Source organism: Scylla paramamosain, chromosome 21 (assembly GCF_035594125.1).
Source record: "Scylla paramamosain isolate STU-SP2022 chromosome 21, ASM3559412v1, whole genome shotgun sequence".
In the NCBI taxonomy this organism is placed as follows: domain Eukaryota; kingdom Metazoa; phylum Arthropoda; class Malacostraca; order Decapoda; family Portunidae; genus Scylla; species Scylla paramamosain.
The window spans coordinates 16811207-16836446 of NC_087171.1; the positions used below are offsets into that span (position 1 = coordinate 16811207).

Consider the following 25240-nt stretch of genomic DNA (forward strand, 5'->3'; position numbering starts at 1 on the left):
GTTTTCAATACTGTTTCTCCTGTTAATAATGTAGAAATCTTGTTAATCTTTCACTAAAACCGTAAAAAGACACTTAAAACCCCGTGTCGTTTCAGCTAGAGCCTGTTGAAAGTAATGGAGGTAAAGGCGCAGAAATGTTTCAGAATATGGTCCAGGTGGTAGAGTAAAGGGTTATGTGAGTTTTTCTAATGTATTCAGTTTGTGATGAGTTGTGTAAGGAAGTTAGGTCTGGGATTAGCTTCATCTTGTATGTGAAGTGTGATGTGCATAATGTTCGTAATGAAGACGAGCACGTGTGATTGGCATTAGTACTGCTAACGTTTGGTCTTCGAGGTACAGTGTGTGTCATGTATAGGAACATTTTTCTTGTCTGTTAAGTGTGTGTGTGTGTGTGTGTGTGTGTGTGTGTGTGTGTGTGTGTGTGTGTGTGTGTGTGTGTGTGCAAATACATTTTTTCTCTGAAACACTGGCATTATTTATTATTATTTTGAAAACCTGAATTGGCGAGATGAACCTTCCTTTGGCATTAGCTTCTCCAGGCATCGTGTTTGCCTTGAAAGAATTTGCGTCATAATCTCAACTAATGCATGAAAATATTAGATGAAGTGCTGCTCTCATTAAGGTAACGAGGAAAATCATACTTCATAGTACGCTCGTGATAGAAAGGCGAAGACACACACAGGATAAAACACTTCTCCGGCAATCATAAAGGCAGAGAGACAAGACAAAACGCAATGTTCAATGTGCCTTTATTTTCCCCCGTCCGTGTTCATACCCACACTTTTACCTGACCTTCGATGAGCCAGGAACGAAGCAGCAGTCATGTAAATGATGTTAGCGCCGCCCACACTGACGAACAGAACAGATCAAGAGCACAAAGCCGACTGCGGGAGCCGTTCTCGGAAAAGTGTGACGGCCGCTGTTTTCCCAGAAGCCTTGAATTACGAAGCTGGCGCCACCACCATCCTCAGCTTTCTGGCCGCCGAGAACGCGTAATATGCACACATAAACTGGAAAGGAAATGCGGTCTCGTATGTAAAAGATTGGAAAGATGACTAGTAAGGTGTACATTCGTGTTATGTATTTGCTCCTTGTGTGCAGGAATGTCAGAGGGATGCTGGTGAGTTGAGTCGTGTAGGAGTACTCGTATATATTTATGTGTGGACTTGAATGGTTGTTGGTTGTCTCATGGCCATCTTGTTAGACATACAGTAGAATAGTGTGTGTGAAATGACAGACGCGATGGTAATTTAGTAGTAGTAGAAGTAGTAGTAGTAGTAATTGTAGTGGTGGTGGTAGTAGTAGTTGCAGTGACAGTGGTAGTAGTAAAATAAGTATTAGTAGTATTAATAAAGAACACACACACACACACACACACACACACACACACACACACACACACACACACACACACACACACACACACACACACACACACACACACACTTCTCACAGCTTACTCGAATATGTATATTGAAGATGCACAGCCCAGAACAACCCTGACCCGCATGCTATTTAAGGAGCCAGCTAGTCATCTCCGCCTCACCACCACCACCACCTTGATGCCCTCTCCCTGCGTCTTCCCGACCCTAAGTCGCTTCTTTTTTTTTCTAGTTCTCACGCCCTTTTAATAAGCCTGCCCTTATTTTTATTTTATTTATATTTTTTAGTGGTCGTACAGTTATTCATTTTACTCACAGGAACGCCAGAATTGTTGCTTTCTCTCTCTCTCTCTCTCTCTCTCTCTCTCTCTCTCTCTCTCTCTCTCTCTCTCTCTCTCTCTCTCTCTCGTGGGCGGCATGAATACTCCGGCTAGTGTCAACTGTATTGATCACGTGCATGCAGGCTGAAGGCGGTGAAGAGACAGGTGTCCAGAGAGGGAAGGGGAGGGGAAGGGAGGGGAGGGGAGGGGGCTTCTTACACCGCTCCGTGCCTGGCGTGTCACATCACACCTCAGTATGCCACGCTGCCACCACTCTACACTACGCCTTTGCAACACAACAGCTGCAGCAAGATGCTCTTCACTGCACCACATAGCAGCATACCTTGCGTTCTGGTGTTATATGGCGAAAGACACACCTCAGTACTCTACATTTCTGTACTTAGAATCGAATAGATGAAGAAATTAATAGAAAAAGGTGACGGAAACTGGTAAAAGGGGGGAATACTGTAATATTTCCTTACATGGGGGAATTTGATATTAATCCTGCTTTAGTTTGAGTTGCTCTACCCTGGACAGTGACACACGTACAGGGTTTCGTTCTTGCATACAGTCAGACCTCACTCACCTGTACAAGAACAAAAGTCACGAGCATAGCGATGATGGCTGAAGCTCCCGCGCACCACTTGCTTCCTGACGGCAGTGTAGCAGCCGCGGGTATTAATGGTTTGCTTGGCGGAGGTCTCAGGGTGCAGCAGAATCCCTTGTCCACAGCCCTCCGTCATCGTTCTGCAGCACCCGTCCGGCACACCGTATTCTGCCCCGAAGGTGGTGTTGCCCCATTCCACGAAGCTAAGCACCCCGCAACACTGAAGCTGGGGAGAGAGAGAGAGAGAGAGAGAGAGAGAGAGAGAGGAGAGAGAGAGAGGAGAGAGAGAGAGAGAGAGAGAGGAGAGAGAGAGGAGAGAGAGGAGAGAATGCTCCACTTGTCTCCATCTCTCACCCTCAAGGTTGTAACACTATTTCGTGGAAAAACTGCGTGGGAGTGATTTTTCCTCCTTCCTTCTGATTGAACCCTCACACTATTTTTGTAGGGAAGGACGAGAGAAATTCACGTTAGGGAGCAAGGTGAGTGAACTACAAACATATTGCAAGAGAGAGAGAGAGAGAGAGGAGAGAGAGAGAGAGAGAGAGAGAGAGAGAGAGAGAGAGAGAGAGAGAGAGAGAGAGAGAGAGAGAGAGAGAGGTATACACTTCACGTATATTTACTTTGTGTTGGGCGCGGTCCAGAGAAAACGTGATAGCTAGGTTGTCCTCATCACCGTAACTGTGGAAGACCTCCTGACATGGCTCTCTGCACCGCCTTCTCCGTCCTCTCTTTGTACACGAGAACAAGTGTCACGCCCACACTCTCCGTCGCCACCGCCACCAGCTGCAGCCCTGCGTACTAGAGAGTGCCGGCGCATCGCATGGTTGTCACAGAATAGGGTGAGGCACGTTCCGTGACGTTCGTATTATTTCGAGGAGCTAACGACTGCTGGTAGTCTTAACATAGATATAGAATTTAGGATCAATGCTACTTTTAGATTACACTGAATTATAAAGAATTATTCTTCGTAAATCGTTGTACTTCTACTATCTTTCGTTACTAAATTAGAAGCTATTTCCAGTATCTTAAGAAGGCTTTTGTTTTTATTGATCTGCAAACCAGGTGTACCGAAACAAGAAAAGTTTTAAGTTAAATGCTTCAGAAGTTGACCTGTGCACAAAGATGAAACAAGTATGGCAGCTAAGGACGCCGACAGCTAAGTGGCATCATTACAAGCACAAAGATACCTTAATGCACGTGAGGCCAATGCTTCATTGCCGTCACTGAAATTCTTAAAAGAAACTCGATAAATTCCATTTGTGCATGACAATGTGACAGTGATTAGAAGGAGTGACTGGCTCCTACCGTGTACAGGAGACAGGCATTGGCGTGGAGGACTCCGACCCAGGCGAGGAGAGCCAGAAGGAGTAGTCCCACACCGATAAAAAGGACTACGAGTGGCAATGTGAATACCCCTCCTCCCAGCAGGGCCCCGTACTCCCTGTTGCGATCCAGCAGCAGCCCCGCCACCACTGCTGCTGCTGCACCCGCCACCTCCAACAAAAGCACCAATAGTTTAATCAGTCACGCAAAAGAGAATGTGAAAATACATGCCAATTTCAGTCGCCCTATCGATTCATTGGTCCTCACTCGCTCATCACCAGTTAGTGGATTGTTTGGTGCGACACTTCACCTCATTTCTAGATTCATCTTGTGTGTGACGAGGAAGTTTTGTGTTTGATACAGGCATTTACTCTGGTTAATGTGTATTGTGTAAATTTAATCTGAAAGCCAGAATAAAAGGTGATAAAACACAACACACACACACACACACACACACACACACACACACACACACACACACACACACACACACACACACAGCTCAATGATAACGTCTTCGCGTGTCACTTGGCAGACTGAGGTTCTTGCTCAAGTGTAAAGGTTCCTGTGATCCCTGGGCAAGATGATGGCGTGTGTGGTGCATGAAAAGTCTCAGCCTCACCGAATATCAGAGCATGCCAGTTTTAAGCTCTCTTGAAGGATGTAGCTGGTTATCACGTGTCTAGGGACCATATTTTGAAACACTTGTTCGTACCTCCGCTACTCTCAAAAGGCTGTAGTTGAAGTTATACGGGTTTTCAAGCGTCTTTTTAAGGTTCCAGCTGCATATTAACAAGATTTATACATTATTGACAGGAGAAACACACTTGGGAACCCGGCTAATCATCTGTGGCCTTCAAAAATAGTCGTGTTAAGAGAGCAGAGGTTCTGAATACGTGGCTAGCACATCATCCTTAATAGTGGGGCATTGCACAACTGTTTCAACATTCCTGCTAATCGAAGGGACCCTGACGTTCGTTTTATCTCCAGGTCTTAGATGCAGTGGACATCCATTTAACTTTTCAACCAGTTCCAAGATACAAGATACGCGCATCATCGTACCACAGACTGGATTACCGTACTGGTGGATAAGGATGAGCTGGATTCCCATAGCTTGTGTCCTCCTTTCAGTGAGGATATGAGAAGAAAAAAGATGGGAAAATATCATACGGTTCATTACCACTTTTGTAGAATTTACCTGTCGTATAAACTGTAACGGGAAACTTTTAATATTCACTAGTATTCTCTCTCTCTCTCTCTCTCTCTCTCTCTCTCTCTCTCTCTCTCTCTCTCTCCTCTCTCTCTCTCTCTCTCCTCTCTCTCTCTCTCTCTCTCTCAGATGACACTATCCCTTTAGAGAGCCTCGCAAACAAGAATACGTCCCTAAAACGAATACATTCATACTCACAAAGAAAATAAAGCTGAGCAAGGGACAGATAAAAGCCAGCTCGTTTCGCCCATTGCTTACACAGCCCTCACTTGTGTTATGTATAATTTTTTTCCTTCTTCGTCCTTTGCTTTGTGAATTACTGGGAAGAGAAATTGGATGTCGCTGTGTGTGTGTGTGTGTGTGTGCGCGCGCGAATGTTTCCCAGCACTGTCGCCTCCGCACTGGCCGGGCCGAGAGTAGTGAAGCAGGGTTGACGGGACACAATGGGGTCAGGAACCGATGTGTTGATAGATGATTGGCTGATAGGCACGCCAGGCGAGAGAGAGAGAGAGAGAGAGAGAGAGGGGGGGGGGACTGGTTTATTGATTCGTCGTTTGATTGATTGATTGAATAATTTAATGATTGACTGAAGCGCTACAACGAGAGAGAGAGAGAGAGAGAGAGAGAGAGAGAGAGGAGAGAGAGAGAGGAGAGAGAGAGAGAGAGAGAGAGAGAGAGAGAGAGAGAGTTTAGAAAATTAAGATGGAGAATACAAACAAAAGACGGTATGTTAGAGGACAACACTCATCACTCTTGGAAGATGCCTGTGATCTTCCAAGAGTGATGAGTATCCTGTAACATACCGTTTTTGTATTCTCCATTTTCTATTTACTATCAAACGGTTATACTCTGCTGGGAATCATTTTTCCAAGGGGTGGCAGTGGTTCACAGGTGCAGCGTTGATTTTCCTTTAAGAGGTGGCTGGATTTCAATGGATGTGGCAACTGACACTAAAACTTAACTCATCTATGTGGAGTTTTACTTGTATGGTAGTCGGGGACCGGACAACTCAGCCCGTAAGTGAAGATACTGGTTAACTCTGGCGTAAAAATAAGTAGAAAGTTTTGTGTAACGAGGGGAGAGGCAAGCAGTTAACAAGCTATAACAGTAACCTTGAAAATGATGACGGAAGATAATAAGAGATACAATATTCCTTTGGTGAGTGAGAGAATCAGGACGGTAAGAGCAGAAAAATCGATGAAACCAAAAAACTCTCTGACTCTATTCTGTTTCGAAGGGCTGTCTGAGTTGTTTGGAAGTCTGGTCGATTAGATAGACGAAAGGATTATTTTTATTCATTTATTTATTTTTTTGACCATTGAACAGCACAAGATTCGCCCCTACCCCATTTTTAAATAATAGGAAAATTAGATTGAAGACGTTTTCTTACCTCTCCGCATGAACTGTATCTCAGAAGGGCCTCATTTTTTGGTCTCCTGGTCGGCACACTCTCGCTTAAGATAATGAAACAAGCAGGGAGTGGTTCTAGTCGTTTCACTGGAAGATCAGGTCGTAGATTTGCACTGAAGGAAGGCCCCAGGTTAAACCATGCTTTCACCTTAAAGAGGCTCGTATGTACTTAAATTCCTTGCTTTGATACATGAGCAGGCGATATTCACAGCCTGTGGGAGAAGAAAGAGAAAACAAGTTCTAAGAAATAACTCTTGTAGTAGGTTTTTGCTTGCTAACACTCAGTCTCAGCCACACTGCCTCTCAACTTCTGCCTGTCTACTCTGAAGCTGACTTGATTGGGCAACTAACGAGTTTGTTCAGTCTTTAGCAATTTCCTACTCTGACGCCCTACACACACACACACACACACACACACACACACACACACACACACACACACACACACACACACACACACACACACACACACACACACACACACACACACACACACACACACACACACACACACACACACACACACACACACACACCTCACCTCCACGCAAATGAGAATGAAGCTGAGGATCCCGAGCGTCAGACAAACGCCGTAGAAGACCTTGGTGACGAAGTGGAGGCAGCCCTTCGTTGTACACCAGGTCCTCCACGTCAGGGCTCTGCAGTAAGTCCTCCCGCCTGATTCCTACAGCAGCCGTCACCCACGTTTGTGTTGTTGCCGTAGGTAAAGTTTCCTCAGTCACTGTAACCGATGATGCCGCAGCAGTGGGTCTACAGAGATATACAAAATAGTTCCTTGAATGGCAACGTTCCAGTCTTGTGAACACCATGAAATATTATGTGTATCCGTCGGCGAACCCACTCTTCTTTCAACGATTATGTGCACGAGTTTAGTGCAACATTTATATTAATTGTTATATTACATTTCATAACGTATCCAATAACTAATTATTATGATATTGAGTGGTAAATAGTCCAACCTTTGGAAAGAAATATTATTTTACGAGGAATTTCCTCTTCCTGCCTTCCTGAGAGACAAAATGACAGATAAGTGGGGGGAAGAGATAGATAGATAGATAGATAGATAGATAGAGAGAGAGAGAGAGAGAGAGAGAGAGAGAGAGAGAGAGAGAGAGAGAGAGAGAGAGAGAGAGAGAGAGAGAGAGAGAGAGAGAGAGAATTCCTCTTCTTTCAGAACTTCAGCCTCACTCTAATCCTCAACAAACGTTTCCCCCGCCTCACTCAGCCACTGCTGGAAGGCATTTAGGTTGAGGGTGAGGAAGTCATTGCCTTTGTTGCCGTACTCGTCGAACATGCTTGTCATATGTCGAATGAGGAGATTAGATATACTATCCGTAAAGAATAATCTTATGATTCCGACCGTCAGTACCACTATTAGTAGAATCATGACGAGCTCTGCACACTGTGGAGAAGTACAGGAAGTTAGATATTGGGAAGAGTAATAATTTCATTTGCTATTGATGCTGTGATCTAACATATTCATGAGATGAAAGCGAGAGAGAGAGAGAGAGAGAGAGAGAGAGAGAGAGAGAGAGAGAGAGAGAGAGAGAGAGAGAGAGAGAGAGAGAGAGAGAGAGAGAGAGAGAGAGAGAGAGTACTCATTCTTCTAAATGCTACACCTTTTACCTTGCTGTTCTGACTTATTCTCTTCAGCACAACTGGACGATCCTTGAGAGTGCTGAAGCACCGTGAAGACCATGGCCCTCAACATGGTGTTCACAGATGACGAGAAAACATGTTATAGCACATCACTCCGAAGAGGGTGTTCTGGCTTAAGATGACGGCCCGACTTTGCGATCACACATGGCCCAAAGATCTGACGGGAGTCGGAGTCTCTAATAGGAAGTTAACCAGACATACATAAACATTACTGAAGATGGAACTTTGGCCTTGAGCTTAAAAATTACGTGTGGTCAGTTGATGTCATTATTCTGCAGTATAATATCTTGAGCTCGTACGTGTTAATGTCGCTGCCGTGACTGACTTCGGAGATGCAACACTCTCAACACCACTAAGAAATCAATGTTGCTCATCTTAATATAGGTAGCTCCTTAAAAACGGAAAGGTCTTCTTCACGGCCAGGCACGTCCACCTTTTTGGAGAAGTTTGTTGTGAATCATGATCAATATCTGTAAAGGTATGGGTAGAGATAAGGAAGATAACATATAGGGACAAGATGAGTCTTATAAGTATTATTGCCAAAAGCGTCACTTAGTTTGTTATTGTTCTATTTTTGTTATTAAAACCATTATATTTGATTTTTTTTTTATTTTATTGACTGCTGAATTACTTTGTACATTACAGTGTTATTTTTATCGATTTTTTTTATATGTTTGATATTATTATTGTGTCACTCCCAACATCTAGCACTGCAGTCGAGAAATTACATGCAGTTGATGAATAAATCAGACTGCAGGTGTTACCACTTTGAAAGCACCCATGATATATATATATATATATATATATATATATATATATATATATATATATATATATATATATATATATATATATATATATATATATATATATATATATATATATATATATATATATATATATATATTGTGTGTGTGTGTGTGTGTGTGTGTGTGTGTGTGTGTGGGATGTCTGTGAGTGCCGCTCCCTCTCTCCTAAGTCCTGCGTGCCCCTTCGCTTGACTGACGCTGCCAAGTGGCCGTAATCGGCGGTTGTCGGTATCAACAAACTTTTTTTGTTTTTTTGATTAGCATGACATAGTAAACTACCCATCTTCAAAACAAGACCACAATAAACTTTCTGTGATTAACAAGTTTGTTACGAGTAATACATTAAATAAAGATACAGTCAGTATCCAGAAATTTTCACGCATTAAATGTGATCTCAGTGGGATTGGACACACTTAATTAGACGCAGAATTAAATGTAATATCAATTGATATGTGTAACAGACCCGTTGACTCGAGGAAAGTTTTAAGTTCCAGCGAGTTCAAGTTGACAGTAGTCTGGCAAGGCACTACCACAAGGACTGCTACGTAGCATCATCATCATCATCATTATTATTATTATTATTATTATTATTATTATTATTATTATTATTATTATTATCATTATCGTTGTGAGGTTACCATTATTGTTTATATGCGTCGCCGATAACTGCCCTAAGGGGGATAGGAAAAAGGAACAGAAATGCAAGTAAGGAGAGTGGAGGCACACTGGCGATATGAAACGATAAGGAAGAGAAAGATTGCGATAAGGGAGGAAATGTGGAAGTGAAGTGGAGGGGGGAAGGGAGATAAGGGAAGAGAACAGTCGTGGGTGGGGAAGGGACGCGGAGGCGAAGAGAGAGTGGTATCGGTAATAATACACATAACTGGAAGTAATCATAGTGAGAACATAAACATGTGTGTGTGTGTGTGTGTGTGTGTGTGAGATAGCAGTAGTAGTAGCATAAACAGTTGGTAGCAGCAACAGTAGAAATGGTAGCAGCAGTAGTAGCAGCCAGCAGTAGTAGTTGTAATATTAGTAGTAGTAGTAGTAGTACGAAGAGGAGCAATAATAATAATAATAATAATTATACTACTACTACTACTACTACTTTTACTACTACTACTACTACTACTACTACTACTACTACTACTACTACTACTACTACTACTACTACTACTACTACTAATACATTAATAATAATAATAATGATAATAACAGCAACAACAACAACAACCAGCAAGTTACAATATGAATAAGAAACAAGACTAGTGAAGAAATATCGTCCACCACTGAGAATCAGCCGCTTATTTTCTGTCAGGCCTGCTTCACCATTAGCTTGATGTGCACGCCGTGGTTCCTCGACGCTGCGCCACACACTTTTCTGTTTTTTTTTTTTTTTTTTTTTTAAGAGAAGCACTGGCCAAGGACAACAAGGTTCGAAAAAAGGCCCACTGAGAGTGCCATTCTTTAAAGAGAGGTCAGAAAGGGTAATCCAATATTCGTGTCTTGAAATCTTCCTCGTGAATGAGATCAAGTCATAGGAAGGATAAAATGTAGAAGCAGGTAGGAACTTTCACAGTTTACCAGAGAAAGGAATGAATGATTAAGAATTATGGTTAACCGTTGCATTAAAGAGGTGGACAGAAGAGGGATGAATAACAGTGAAAAGTTTTGCGTAACGAGGCACCTAGATTTGATAGCAGTGAAAAGTTAACTACGAATTATTACAGTTATGCGTATTTATTCTTTAAATGTGCGCGTATCTCCTCGAGTCCTTAGCGATGATACAAGCCCAGGCAATGCTCAGAGCCTGTTAGGGAAAGAGAAAAAAAAATATATATATAATGTATATAAACGACTACCCCACACACACACACACACACACACACACACACACACACACACACACACACACACACACACACACACACACACACACACATGCTGCCGCCTGACGCGCCTCGCCCGGTCCGTGCCACCAGACACCACAACAAGATAACGCCCCTAAAGGCGGTTCGCACGGACCGGTACAGACTCGGCGCGATTCCCATGATGCGAGCCATCAGTAAATAGTATATCCCTTCTAGATTATACTTAGCTTTAAGATTAATGTAAGTATTTCCATACCCCCTCTGTACATTTTCAGTTTGTTAACTGCCTGAATAATAATCCGATTATTATTATTATTATTATTATTATTATTATTATTATTATTATTATTATTATTATTATTATTATTATTATTACACACACACACACACACACACACACACACACACACACACACACACACACACACACACACACACACACACACACACACACACACACACACACACACATTTAGTTCGTTAGTTTATTGACAGAAAAAAAAAAAGTGATATCAGCATCAGAATTCATCATACAAAATAATACATAATAAAAATGGATATAACATAATATATGATAAAAGACATAATACAAAATAACAAAACATAAAATAGTGCATAATCCCTCTGCCCAGACAAGCAAAATAACTAAATTCCTAACAACACACACACACACACACACACACACACACACACACACACACACACACACACACACACACACACACACACACACACACACACACACATCTTACCTGGAAGCAAACAAGAGCAAAGGTGAGGATCCCGAGCGTCAGACAGATGGCATCGAAAGCATTTACGACGAAGGAGAGACAACCCTTCATGTACACCAGGTCCTCCACCTGAGGGTTCTGCAGTAACCCCTCCCCACAACCCAACGTCTGGTTTCTACAGCAGCCGTCAGCCACGTTAGTATTGTTACCGTAGGTGAAGTTAGCCCAGTCAGTATAGCTGACGATGCCGCAGCAATGCATCTACAAGTGCGGGTAGAAGAACGATTTGATACTTTTTACATAATATACAGCTGTTAGGTGAGCAAATATCATGCATTGAATGGCTGATCCATATCATTATTTTTGGTACTTATCTACCCACTGGCTACGTTAAGTAGAGAGAGAGAGAGAGAGAGAGAGAGAGAGAGAGAGAGAGAGAGAGAGAGAGAGAGAGAGAGAGAGAGAGAGAGACAGACTCAGTTTTCTCCAAATCCGACATCTCTACTTCACTTACCGTGTGTTGGAAAATGTCAAGGTCGTGGGTGAGGTATTCCTTGTCCTCGCTGCCGTACTCATTGAAGACGTTGGTCATGCCGCGCACGAGGAAGCTGGACGTGTTGGCCGTGAAGACTAACATCGTGATGCCTGCGGTCATTGCCACGATGAGTAGCACCATGACCACTGCCGCGTACTGGGCGGAGGAAAAAATGTATGAAGATGAACAAGTGAAACAACTTTGTATTTTGTACTGTGGAGCAACTTGTAATTTTCACATACTAATTTCAGACAGACAACTGATAGACTGTGTTGTGTTGTAACTCATTAAAAGCACACATGGAAAATAAAAATACATCAGTTCGCATAAAGGAACAGTGATCCATTAGTTAAAAGAAGCGCTGCAATGTCGTCTTGATTCACGTAAATGATATACACTACTGTATCTGGCAAGCAGCTTCGTAACAGCAACACTACATTAATGAAAATATAAAGTACGTACCTGACTTTGCTTTCTTTTTCGTTCGAGTCGCAAAAGGATTACATAGGATAGTAGTTTGTTTAATTTATATTTTCATTCATTCTTTTTTGTTTGCCTGAAATCTTCCGCCTCTACGCACTTTGGTCAAACTTACTATTTTGAGGAGTACTGGATGCTCCTTGATGGCGCCGAGACAGCCCAGCACCCCTAGACATGTGAGGAATATGCCCGCCAGTAGGGTTGTCAGGGGCACCGAGTAGAATAAGTTGGAGAGCACCACCCCGTAGATGGTGTTCTGGCGGAGGATGGCTGCCGACACCCCGACCACGCAAAGCCCGAAGGCCTGGCGAGAAGCAGAGGAGTTATTCGATAGAAACCTTCCACAGTTGGGCGTGAGGGCTGAAGATGAGGCTTTGACCATGAAGATAAAGCTCACGTGTTATTTCCTGGCTACAATATATTCATGAAACCTTAAGCTCCTGAAAGTACGCATTATATTCTGAGGTGAGTTCATGTGTGTCAATACAGCTGTCATGATATGTTCCCCATCTCCTACAATGTACTTACCACCACGAAGAAATTGATTGTGAGAAGACCATACTTGCTGACGCAGCCCATGTCACCGGTTTGGGTGGTTTGTTAGGGAAGGGAAAGCTTTCACTGCCAGGCACTGTCAGGTCGCGAGCAAGGTACACAAGGATAGTGCGTCTTCTTTATGCTACAGGATCAGTGTCTCCAACGCGAGGAACAGCAAGAAAAAAGATAAAAGCTGATTGTCTTATCAGTGTTGTTGCCAAATGCGTCTCACTTAATTTCATTATTATTATTATTATCATCATCATCATCATCATCATCATCATCATCATCATCATCATCATAAGCGCTGATCTGACCATAGCTGAATTGTTTTGAATGCCAGAGTAAATAAACTGTTTTCCTCGTTTATAGTGACACTGCCACCACGCTCACTGACTAACACGTAGTTATTATTGCATACTAGATGAAGCTGCCATACTTCTCTCCTCTCTCAAGATCGATTGTGACAAGCCCAAAAGATCATCATTAGTTGTGTGTTTTTGCCATTCACTAGACAAGCGTTGGAAGGGGTCACCGGCACATTATTGATGAAACAACGCCGTCGACGAACAAATAAAGGACTGTGAGTACTGTAATATTTTCCATGCTTTCATGAAACGTCATGAAATCATTACTGATCACCTTAACGAAATCAGGCATTATGGATCCCTCACCGATAACTTTTTTTCTATTTTTTTAACAATTTTGATATTGACCTTCTACAAGGTCGTCGATGTCCAGTACTTGGAGTGCACCTTTCATGTGGGACAGTCCACAGCCACAGCACACATCACTTAACATAATACAAAGAAACATCGGAGGCAGTATTTATCTATCTGTGAGTGGATGTTTCCACTACCCCTCCCCCCACCTCTCTCTCTCTCTCTCTCTCTCTCTCTCTCTCTCTCTCTCTCTCTAAGGGGGTGGTCTTACAAAGCTTACCCCTCTATGATCATCGTAAGGGAAGACTAATGCGCTTATTCTTGAATGTTTTCAAGAGCAGTGAGTAAGTAAAACTGAAATGAGGTATGTTGCTTGCAGATTCACCAGATTAGTTTTCCCCAATGGTCTATGTGATTTTTTTTTTTTCTTATTCTATCTTTCTTCTCCTTCATTATCTTCTTGGCTATGGGAAACCGTATCAGTATTATTTTTGGTTCCTACGAAAATGGTGTTTTGAGGCAGTGTTAGCAATGGTGACGCAGTGTTGGTAATGGTGTTACTGTACGAAATCTTTTCTTTTCGCAGGTGAGTGGCAGCAACCATCGTAACGGAGCCTCCCGCAGGTAGCTGTTGGCTGTGAACACCTGCCCGGGGAAGGAAGGTGGGTGTGTTGTGTTGCCTTGTCATTTCACTCACCCAGTCTGCTCATGGCTTCATTCTCTTATACATGTTATTTTTTTCATTATTATCATTTTTAATCAGTTGTGCTTTAATGCACTGCATGAATTATGTGTTGAGTGTGTGTGTGTGTGTGTGTGTGTGTGTGTGTGTGTGTGTGTGTGTGTGTGTGTGTGTGTGTGTGTGTGTTTACGTATTAGGAGTAAACACAAGATATGTTCTACCAAGGACTCTGTATACTAGGTAACGTATTTGCGAATAAAAGCTGCGTGAGTGGACAAATTGCATCTTTTCCCTACGTTCTTTAGTGCGACGGCTGGCGCTGCTTTCGCGCGGCGAACAATTCGCCCATGGAAGTCAACAGTCCTTCTAGTATAGACGAGTCCTTGGTTCAACATTCAATCTGCTTCTGTATCAGTAAGTTTTAGTTATATTTTTTTTTTATTTGATTCTGTTACTTCATCTTCCATTTTCCAGTCTAATCCACGGTGTTTTATATTAGGGAAGTTATAGTGTGTGTGTGTGTGTGTGTGTGTGTGTGTGTGTGTGAAATCAAAGAGAAGCTGGAAGCTTCATAGGACACAAAAGAAAAAAAAGTGATTATACGTATATGTAATAGAATTTCTTTTTTTTTTTTTTTTTTTCGTCCTATCAAGCTTCCATCCTAGCTTTGTTTTTTGCAAAATTATATTTATATTTATTTACTTATTCATCTTAAAAATGCAGTCATGAACATACAGCATATAACTGTAATAGGATCTCTCTCTCTCTCTCTCTCTCTCTCTCTCTGGTGATAGATTATCTTGCATTGCTTTCAGGGCTTTTCCATAGTTCACCCTTAATATCATATTGTTTCCCGACTTACACTCATGTAATTTTTTTATTTTTTTTTCTATTTCTTGATCCCATCACATGACGATTATTTCCAGTAACTTGGTATGGTGTATCGGCCGTGGCCATGACCACCACATACTTGCAATGGTCTTTGATTCCCAGCTATGGGGCATCTGTACATCAGACATGCTCCAGGGCAGGGGAGTTGTTGAATAGTATACCTTAAATGAGAGCAAGGTTAACTTTGTTATGAAAAAAAAAATCTCACAAATAAAGACCACAGACCTTTAAAGGTACAGAGGTGAAAAAGACACAAAATATGCTCTCTGGTAAGTAAAGAAATAGCAGGAAATATTGAGCATCTTTGTGGGACAAACAACTGAGTAGCAAGTTTAATAATCAAACTGAGCAACACAGTTTTAATACTTACATATCGTTATAAATATTGTGGTGTACGAGTATATGAAGTATAATGCATATTTCATTAATTTTGCCATACATATAGTAGTTTTACATGTACCTGTGATAAAGGAGAGTTTATTAAGCTTTAATTTTGTAGACTGCAATTGCTTCTCCTGTTGTATGAGTATTATGTGATTCTGATTTCAGTGTTATAAGAAATGCATATCCTTCTTTTCCATTATTTTGGTTTTCTCATCCAAACCACACCACTCCTGACATCTCTTCCCACATTTGTTATTTACTTGTGTTCATGCACTCTATCACTCCACAACCTTTTTTATGAGTTTTCAGTACTTGAAAAATGCTTTGTGTTACTGTTATTGAGGTGCCAGTCATGTGACATCACAGATCATGGACCACTACTCCTCCATCTCATCAGCCATCTCCACAACTGCCTTTACACAGTATTCTCCATCCATAACTGTGAATTTAATTCTCTGACGTCTTCTCTCTCTTCCCTTTACTCTGTCTAGTAAGCAATGGCTCTCAAGCCTTTTCTCTCAGCACATGACCCAGAGATTTTAATGGTCTTATTCTTCTATATTTCATTAATTGTTTCTGCTTTCCAGTTCTCTGCAACACTTCCTCATTTTTAATTGTCAGTTCATGGAATTCTCATGAAAAATGATGAGAAAAATGTCTAGTCTTCCTCTTTTGAATTTCACATCTTCCCTTCTGTTCTCCTCAACACTTGTACCATGTACCATAGATGCCACTCACCAAATTTCACCTCCTTTGCTCAAGCTAGAGCAAGGTCGTACCCATGGTTATCCTGTCTTCTACAATGTCATCTGGCAAGACTGGTGCATTGCTGTTCCCAGAAAGGGAAGGGCCCCCAGAATGTCACTAAGAGGATTGCAACACTTACAGTTTGTAGTGACAACAGCATGGTCTGACAATTAAGGAGTTTGATCCTCAACCAGTTGTGGCCTCATGGCCAAAGATTTATCCTACCCTCAGATATGTAATTTTCTCAGTTCTTCCATGAAGTTCCCAAAGGGGGAATTACATTAGTAGCAACAGTAAAAAAGCTCATTTAGTAATATATGTTGTGTAACGGTAGAAGAAAACTCAGTGTTGTCACATGCCTCAAAAACTCACTTCCTCCATCTCTCAACATGACACTATCAAGCTATCCTTTCTTCAGTCACACTCAGCTGTCCCCCTCTTCTACACTGAATATCTTAGGCCTGTCATTTATGGATAATCTAAACCGGAAACTTTACATCTCACTTCTCTGAAGTTAAGTGTTCTTAGTCTTCTCTACCTGTTTTCTCACTTCCCAAAGCTGCTAACACTATACAAGGGCCTTATCTGTCTATGCATGGACTATCCTTTACATATATGGGGGTGAGATACCACTCACACTGCTCATTTGGACGATGGAATTAAAAGCGTTTCATCTTATCAACTGCTCTCTTTTAACTGACTGTCTTTAGCCTTTCTCTCTGATACAGTGTATTTGTGTGCCAAATGCCCTTCTGATCTTGCTAACTGTATGCCTTTTGTATACACTAGAACATATTTACAAGGTTTTATAAGTCACTCTTTCTGTAGTCAGGACTGTATCATCTGCAAATAGAATTATAGTTAGCAAATAGTTAACATAATTTATACTGTCACCATTTTCTTACATGTGTTTTTCTAAAGCTCTTTGCCAAGTTTATGCAGTCACTCAGTGAGTAATTTTAGTGAAGTTCTCATCCGTTCCACATGTAGTTGAGACAGCCTTTATAACCTCAGAGAACTTGGGTTCTAAATTTCACATGCTTCTATATACTATGATGCATGTCTTTGCATTGTCACACAAAGATTTTCATCTCACTCATGTACCTCCTGCACACATGCTTCACTTCATGCAGTGTAAGCATTCTTTGCTCTTATTTTGATTTTTCCTTCCACCTCACATCCTCTGCCCTTTTCCAAAGTTTCTCTGCTCTTTGTTAATCTCTTAGAAAAATAAACTTTCCAGCTGTACATACTAAAGACACAACTCTAGGATGCTGATATTAATTTCTACTACTCTTTTCAATTTAAATTGTGTGTTATTTATCCAAACTAATGGCAGACTCTTTCTATACATCCATCTAATCTTTTCTCATAATTCAGTATCTACATTGTAATCCTATCTATATACCTGGCAGTTTTCTTTTCTTTAAAACTTTTTAGTTAATCACTATATTTTCATTCATTCAGATATCCTAGCACTTTCACTAGCATTCTCATTCATAGCTGAATAGCATACTTGTTCTATCCATATATTAGGCCAGCAATCCCACATGGGGTGGCCCAGATAAAGCACCACACACTCACTCACATTTTTAGCTCCATTTGCCCTTGGTGGAAAAGAAAAAAACATTAAAATTCTTTTTAGAAAGAAATTTACTTAGAAATTTGTTTTGTGATAATTTAAAAATGCAGTATGTGTAATGGAAACAAAGTTCAGGAGAAAGAAAAGATAGTATCAGTGTGAATGATCTCCAACCTTTAAGAATAACTTCATTCCTTGTGCAAATGTGTTGATTTACAAACAGGTCCATGAAAGGTATGTATGGGTTATGTTATGTTATGCATACTTAATCTAGGTGATTTCTTTTATACATGTTTATACATGTTGGACATATTTTATGAAAAAGGTTGAAAAATTCATTGATACCATGAAATATAGTAACAAATATATTAATCAGTTTGCCATTTAAGTTTCTCACAAATACATAGAAAATTTCTATCTGTATAAAAGGTTATATTCAAATATGTAGCAAAAAACAAAAGGAAACAAAAAAATGGTATAATAAAATAAAATAAAATTCCTTAAATAAAAAAAAATAAAAAAATATAAAAAATCAACACCATCCATGTATAGTATTGTTAAAAATCAACACTTTATTTATCATCTACACACACAAAATTACCTCTCCAATAAAGGAGAGAAAGGACTCATCATAAATGTCAGCATATTAACTGACTGAGAATGCAGACCTCTAGGCATAGTGGGTACTGCCACTAGACTTCTTGGCGAGGCCACAAGCACAGGTAACAGCAAGGACCTGCAAGCGAGAGAGTGTGAAAATATTTCCTCTTCCTGCTTCACATACTCCATTATTCTATCTTTCTGCTGTATATTTTCTTGTTTGCTGTGAAAACAAACTATGATAAACAAACTATATGTAATTACATACAAAGAAGGAAACAACTTACCTGCACAATAGCCATGATGAAAAGGACCACTCCTAAAGCAATGGTCTCATCCTTGAGATCATCTTTCAGTGCAGCATAACAGCCTTTTGTGTAGATGTACTTCTGTGCTTCCTCCTCAGGCAAATTATTCTTGTTCATGAAGCATTCATCAGAGTCATCTTCAATGCAGCATCCCCTGCTCACATTGCCACCTTGACCATAGGGATAGTTCTTCCAATCCATGTAGCCATCTACACCACAGCATTTAAGCTGAAAAGAAGCACAAGTATAATCATTAACCAAGAATAACTAAAGTGATATGAATTAGACAAATAAGATGGATAATAAATTTGAGAATAAAGTACTGATGTTATTGAAATAGAAGATTGTATCATCTCATAAGACAGCCAATTACACACACACACACACACACACACACACACACACACACTGCAGATGACACTCCCTTGTGTCAAGAGGATTCCTGCCTTGAAGTGAACCAGAATGGGATTGTTTTCATCAAGAGTTGATAATCAAGAGTGCAATCAAGGGGCATAGTCTTGTACAGCAAAATAGCTTGAAATAGTATTTTCCTTGAAAACTTTTTCAGTGTATTATTATAAAAACAATGATAAACAACTGTTCCCATTTCCATTAGTCTTTCCAGAATGCATAGTGCCTGTGTTATGGACAGAGGACTTCAACTACTGACCACAGTCAAAAAGATTACAAGAAAATGCTATCTCCCACCAAGCTAACACTCTTAGTAATTTTAGTTGTAAGAGAAGACCCATTTCTAAGAAACATGTTCCATCATGTTTGTTGAGGAACACCATATATATAACACTCAACAATAAATGGGGGAATTCCATCCTATAATCAAGATCAAATTGGTGTTCCGAAAGGTCTGCCGTTTTCCCTTCGCATCACAGGCTACCAGTGGGCTTGTGGCAAAGTTCTGCTGGCCTAGGTCATGCTATGCAAACTGAGCCTCTTTAAAAGAACACTAATTTGCTGTTGAAAAGGCTTGCATGTTTCAATAAGCTAAATTTATGCTCTAATTCCTGCAATGTGATGTGAAGAATTATATTTTTAAAGATGCAGGTCTACCTCAGACTGGAAGCATCAGTACATCACCTATGGTATCACTTTAGTGGCAAGAATTTTCTAAAAACTATTGACTTTAATGCTGGGAATGTCATTAATGCAGAAGTGGATATTGCTAAAGTCAGGGTAGGCAGTGATAATACATGAAGTTAACTCTAACAATGACAAGATTTTCCCTCCACATGAGAAGTAGGCAGTATCAAACAAGTGAGTAGATTAATGGTTAGTTATGGTGAAATTTAGCCCCTTAGAGATACCATGAGGAGATTGTAGTGCATACTGAGAAGACTTTGACAAGAATGACATTGAGAGGTGATCAGACAAGTAAACTATGAACTGAGAGCATCTGTGAGGCAATGAAATTATATTATGTTGGCTTGGCCTCATGAAAAGGAAGTGAAAACTAGTGGGGCTGAACAGCTTAAAGATATTGAAATACAAGATTAAATGTGGGTGGATAGTGCAAGGAAAACTTAAATGTGGCTGGATAGTGCAAGGAAAACTTGGAAAAAACTCCTCAGGAAAGATCCAGAAAGCAAAGAATTGGTCATGTATGGTTTAGCAAGCTGTCCACAGCTGAAAATGCTAACAGATGTAAATGAAGAACAATGATATGCCACTGTGTGGTTTAGTCATGATCATACTTTTTAATATAAATATTAAACTCACATCACTCTCTATGGCATCAATGGATTTTTCAGTGGCTTCATCAATACCATAGTTGTAGAAGACCTTATCCATTCCATCCTTGATGGCTTCTTCAGCTTTGTTGGGGTAAATCAGCAGCAGAATACCCAACGTAATCTCAGCAATCAGCAGTACTATGATGATGAATGCATACTGTAAGGATAATCAGAAGATAAGCTGTGGATTCAGCATAACATAAATGAGATATATTACATGGCTTCAAAACTTTTCAATAGTGAAGTTGAGAAATGCAAGATGCATCAAGTGATATACACAAAAAGTAATAAATAATTTAATTCAAGAAATTAACAAAAATCAGGAAACTCAAAGTTCTTGATGCAAAAGACTGATAAGAAACCAACTCCCATATATATATATATATATATATATATATATATATATATATATATATATATATATATATATATATATATATATATATATATATATATATATATATATATATATATATATATACACAATTCAAAAAGTGCATTACCTGAAGATGAAATATCTTTATATTCCACCATATATATATATATATATATATATATATATATATATATATATATATATATATATATATATACACACACACAATTCAAAAAGTGCATTACCTGAAGATGAAATATCTTTATATTCCACCTTTTCATAAACAACAGCACTTCATGCAATACAAGCCTTAGTTGTACCATTACCCCCTCTACCCCCTCTAGTCGAAGACAAGGACCTCAAACACACATACCATAAATCCAATTTCCTTGCTCAGATGTGTAGGACCTCACTAAACATGGGAAATCTTGACTTAAACAAGGTTTGAATCCAAGACTGGCAAACAGCAGGTGACAACACTTTCCACTGAGCCAGTGCTATACTTCTGTGATCCAACATGCATATCTATACAGTATTTATCTCATCTTTCACCTGGTGCACTCCATATTGATATTATCTTCTTGTTTACTATTTTATTTCAAACTGTGTGTGTGTGTGTGTTTGTGCTCTTAATATGTGTGTTTGTGCTCTCTTAATTGTGCCACAATCCTGATGTCACAAAAAAAAAAAAAAAAAAAAAAGTTCATGCTCTGTTTTTGTGCATCATGTATCATCTTTATAAATTAATTACTTCATTTACAGGTTCACCAAAGTGTCAGGACATCACAGTTTGTTAGACATCTGGAGCTATCTTCTATTTTTTACCTATAATACTTTATGAACATAACAATTTTGGTTATGTCACTGATTCAATAGTATAGACCTTCTAAAAACACTTAAACCTTTCTAATATCCACTTCCTCCAATGATACAATTGCTAGATTGCATACGTGTAGGCCTGACGGCTCCTTGGAAATTCCCTTATTTTCTGTTCTTAAAATTGCAGGTTTGTCCAGAATCAAAAGTTCATTTACAGGAATACAAGGTCTTCCCTTTGCTTTTCCATTTGCCTGCTAGGTACTAATATATTCCGGAAAATCATGTGGTAAAGTTTCATGTAGTTTTCTGACTGCCCTGCCCTCAACTACCATCCTGAGGTTGCCATCAAGTTGCTCTAATGATAGCCTTTTATAATCACTGGTGCATACCTAACATTTGCTGTCCATATCTACTTTTTTTTTTATTGTAATAAAAAATGTCTTCCAATATTACCTAATCCATGATGGTCCCTTCATATTTAAACAGTAAAAAAAAAAATTATTTAACCAAAATGATCTCATCCCTTCTTACACAAATTTTCTAAACATACACATATTCCTGAAGATCTGTTATTTTTTCCATTAATCTTAATCACTGCCTCTTCTCATTCCAAGTTCTCTCATACTATTTACAGACACATGCACATGCACACACACACTGATTTATCTTGTGTACAAGTGTTATAGTGACATTTTATTGCGAACATCTCTGAATACCTACCCTGATTCATAGTGCTTTCACAGTTACAGAGGTTTGTAATGATTTGACAGGTTCTCTTTGTCCATGAAATCCAAATATAGTGGTCAGTGGTAGCATATTCTGCTATTTTCTCCACTCTTTTACTGATGAGATAGATGGATGGAGTCAGCTAAAGAACTGACTTTTGTTGTTGATTTGAATTAAACTTCATCTTCTTCTGTACATTAACTTTAAAAACTGCAGACTATAAACTTCAGATAAAAATTTTATTTAGATTCCTGAGGCCTCCTTTCTTGTCATTGTCAAGCTTGACATAAGTAACTGAACTCAATGTAATATTCAGATAAAAATTTTATTTAGATTCCTGAGGCCTCCTTTCTTGTCATTGTCAAGCTTGACATAAGTAACTGAACTCGATGTAATATCATGAATGCTTCTAGTATGTGCACCAATTATTTCTGTCCATATTAAGGAAATAAACTAATTTCAAAGGACATAACTTGTCTACTTACAGTTTTTAGCATGCAGGAACTTCCCTTCAGTGCACCACAGCATCCAAGGAAGCCAATGATCACAATGATTAGTCCAGCAATCAGAATTATGATGGGGAGAGTGAAAATCCCATTTATAAGCAAGTTTCCATATGTGTTGTCTGTGTTGATTATCATGGACGCCAAGGCAACTACTGCCACTCCAGCTGCCTGTAAATAAAAAAAAATTTCTGTAATCATATGCTAAGTAATAATTGGCATGTACAACTAGTATTTGCCACTGACAACTTGGTTATCAAAATTTCTTCAAAAAAGGAATTTTGCAGATCACCAATTTAATCATAATTTACTTTACAGAACTATTGAAACCAAAAACAAAACAATGATATTAGCTTTAAGTCACCTAAACATTACTATAGATTCAAAGGAAGCACAAACAAGTTGCATAATCATGAGCCTGGGAGATTGTTAATGCACTAATCAGTTCTTTGGGTTTTCCTACATACACAGAAGACCTAATTTAAACTTGTTTTGTAGTTGTATTTTTATTTCATATTCAACACAGTATCCAGGTATGAACCATGTACCTGAAAAAAAAAAACTGTGTTGATTAGATACACTTTACATGAAATTTCGAACACTTATCAACGGGCCATATGCCAGAGAGAGAGAGAGAGAGAGAAGAGACTATACACTTGGCAGTTTTAGTATAAAGCATGCATTTTCAATGTTCAACCCTTTATATAGTTTAATATTTTCAACCAAGCAATTTAATTACAAACGTATAGTGTAACCATCTAGCCTGATCCTGTTATTTGTTGCCCTTTCTTAATGACAACACTGTCTCGTATATCACCTCAGTATGCCTATCAGCTTGTGTCAGAATGTATCAGTGTAGGCGACCTTAAAATAATATACATCGTAATCATTCTGACTAGGTGGGTGACACGTCAGTGCTGGCGAGACGATCCATAGCTTGTAAGTGGTCGTAGCCAGCTAATCCTCTCCAGTTTCAGTGTGGTATTTTGTGAGGCCTTCCTGAATTACGTCACTTCGGGTAACGGACACAACAAAAAGCCACACTTATTATGACCCAAGAATCTACACCCCACAGCAGTCTCATTTTCTTTGTGGTTTATAGTCTTTATTGGGCGTGAGGATTACAGTTGCTGATACTGAAGCCCACATCCGCATGACCCTATTCCGGGTTCCCTACGTTTTGTGGTCGAAAGTAAACTTGTACTTTGGTGTGCTATGAATAATCATATTAAGATCCCTCTAAAGGCCTAAATTTACTACACTGGTTGTTCTCTAAGGCGTGTTAACAGCTGTGCAAGTCTATCTATCAACCTGGCTTTAGTCTTGGTCACACTGTATTGAACATTGAAAGCACAAAAAAAGTCTTTAAACTTTCACATCGAAGTATTTTTTTTGTGCGTAGGAGGGACACCGGCCACGGGCAACAAAAAAATAATAAAAAAAAAAAAGGCCACTGAGTGGCATTAAAACTTCACTGAAGTGGAGAAAGTGAGTACACGGCAGCAAGGAGGGAGGAAGAGGAGCCAAAAACTAAATACTTACGAAGATGGCGAAGTTGACGATGAACAAGGCTAACTTTGTGAAACACCCCATCTTTTCTGAATGAGGGCTAACTGCTACTGGCTATCAAGACACTTATGGAAGTAACACGTAGGGAGCGGGTCGAGTCGTTCAACACAAGATCGGATCGTACGTCCACACTCAATGAAGGCCACAGGTGAACTGACTGTAACCGAGGAACTGGGGGAGCGGGTGAGTGTGGCAAGGATTGTGTGAGGAGCGCTTGGGGGAGGGAAGGGAGGGGCTGTTGGAGAGAGAGGCGTTGTGTGGCGCAGCAACTGGTGAACGAGGTGTTGTCGGCATATCATAGTTTTGATTTTTTATTAAACTTTTCTGTCTTTGGTGTTAGTATTATATTCATTATGATACGGCTTTCAGTACTCTCTCTCTCTCTCTCTCTCTCTCCCCTGGTGAGGGCTGTCGGCATTTCTTAAATACATATTTTTTTTTTATTTATTTATACTTAGCGCCGTTCATTTATATAACTGATGTATTCTTCAAGTGAATTATCCTGATCTCAACTTATTTATCTATTTATATATTTCCATTAGTGAACAAAGCCCTTTCACCATTTCTTAGTTTCTCTTATTCCAAGGAGGTTTAACAAAACGAGACTTAGGAGGTCCCATATATTAATTTCTCTCTCTCTCTCTCTCTCTCTCTCTCTCTCTCTCTCTCTCTCTCTCTCTCTCTCTCTCTCTCATGTTTTGTAAATACTACGTGACAAGTGTCATTCAGTATAGAAGAAATGATGGCG

The 25240-nt window shown here is 39.8% G+C and overlaps 2 protein-coding genes and 1 long non-coding RNA gene across 6 annotated transcripts; 1 reads left to right on the plus strand and 2 right to left on the minus strand.

Annotated features, from left to right (window-relative positions):
• Positions 1-732: 732 nt before the first annotated feature.
• LOC135111126 (CD63 antigen-like) lies at positions 733-13064 on the minus strand. Of its 4 annotated transcripts, none has more exons than XM_064024111.1 (12): positions 12887-13064; positions 12474-12662; positions 11858-12034; positions 11365-11604; positions 8232-10551; positions 7900-8089; positions 6794-7023; positions 6233-6464; positions 3615-3803; positions 2930-3107; positions 2289-2535; positions 733-1010 (listed from the first exon to the last, which is right to left on the minus strand). In XM_064024111.1, the coding sequence occupies exons 1-5, from the start codon at positions 12935-12937 to the stop codon at positions 10489-10491; spliced, it is 720 nt and encodes a 239-aa protein (XP_063880181.1). In that variant the 5' UTR covers positions 12938-13064; the 3' UTR covers positions 733-1010; positions 2289-2535; positions 2930-3107; positions 3615-3803; positions 6233-6464; positions 6794-7023; positions 7900-8089; positions 8232-10488. The 4 variants fall into 4 exon arrangements, with proteins under 4 accessions (XP_063880181.1, XP_063880179.1, XP_063880182.1 ...); XM_064024109.1 differs by having other exon boundaries at positions 7900-8108; XM_064024112.1 differs by having other exon boundaries at positions 6789-7023; positions 7900-8108.
• Positions 13065-13205: 141 nt separating this feature from the next.
• Positions 13206-16692, plus strand: LOC135111127 (uncharacterized). Its single transcript, XR_010273563.1, has 3 exons — positions 13206-13478; positions 14144-14219; positions 15166-16692. It is a non-coding gene; the product is annotated as an uncharacterized LOC135111127 (long non-coding RNA).
• A 1204-nt stretch (positions 16693-17896) lies between these two features.
• LOC135111125 (leukocyte surface antigen CD53-like) lies at positions 17897-24740 on the minus strand. Its single transcript, XM_064024108.1, has 5 exons — positions 24466-24740; positions 22906-23094; positions 20486-20656; positions 18731-18979; positions 17897-18579 (listed from the first exon to the last, which is right to left on the minus strand). Exons 1-5 carry the CDS (start codon positions 24514-24516, stop codon positions 18514-18516), a joined length of 726 nt encoding a protein of 241 aa, XP_063880178.1. The 5' UTR covers positions 24517-24740; the 3' UTR covers positions 17897-18513.
• Positions 24741-25240: the final 500 nt, after the last annotated feature.

What these genes read in the sequence shown, in the direction of transcription:
- LOC135111125 (XM_064024108.1), bottom strand. Translation starts at nt 24,516, where the DNA reads ATGGGGTGTTTCACAAAGTTAGCCTTGTTCATCGTCAACTTCGCCATC. An exon ending in GTTCCTGCATGCTAAAAACT is followed by an intron (nt 20,657 to 22,905) that starts GTAAGTAGACAA and finishes TTATCCTTACAG; the next exon opens with TATGCATTCATCATCATAGT. An exon ending in TTGATGCCATAGAGAGTGAT is followed by an intron (nt 18,980 to 20,485) that starts GTGAGTTTAATA and finishes GCTTCTTTTCAG; the next exon opens with CTTAAATGCTGTGGTGTAGA.
- LOC135111126 (XM_064024111.1), bottom strand. Translation starts at nt 12,937, where the DNA reads ATGGGCTGCGTCAGCAAGTATGGTCTTCTCACAATCAATTTCTTCGTG. An exon ending in ATCCAGTACTCCTCAAAATA is followed by an intron (nt 12,035 to 12,473) that starts GTAAGTTTGACC and finishes TCCTCCGCCCAG; the next exon opens with TACGCGGCAGTGGTCATGGT. An exon ending in TTGACATTTTCCAACACACG is followed by an intron (nt 11,605 to 11,857) that starts GTAAGTGAAGTA and finishes CCGCACTTGTAG; the next exon opens with ATGCATTGCTGCGGCATCGT.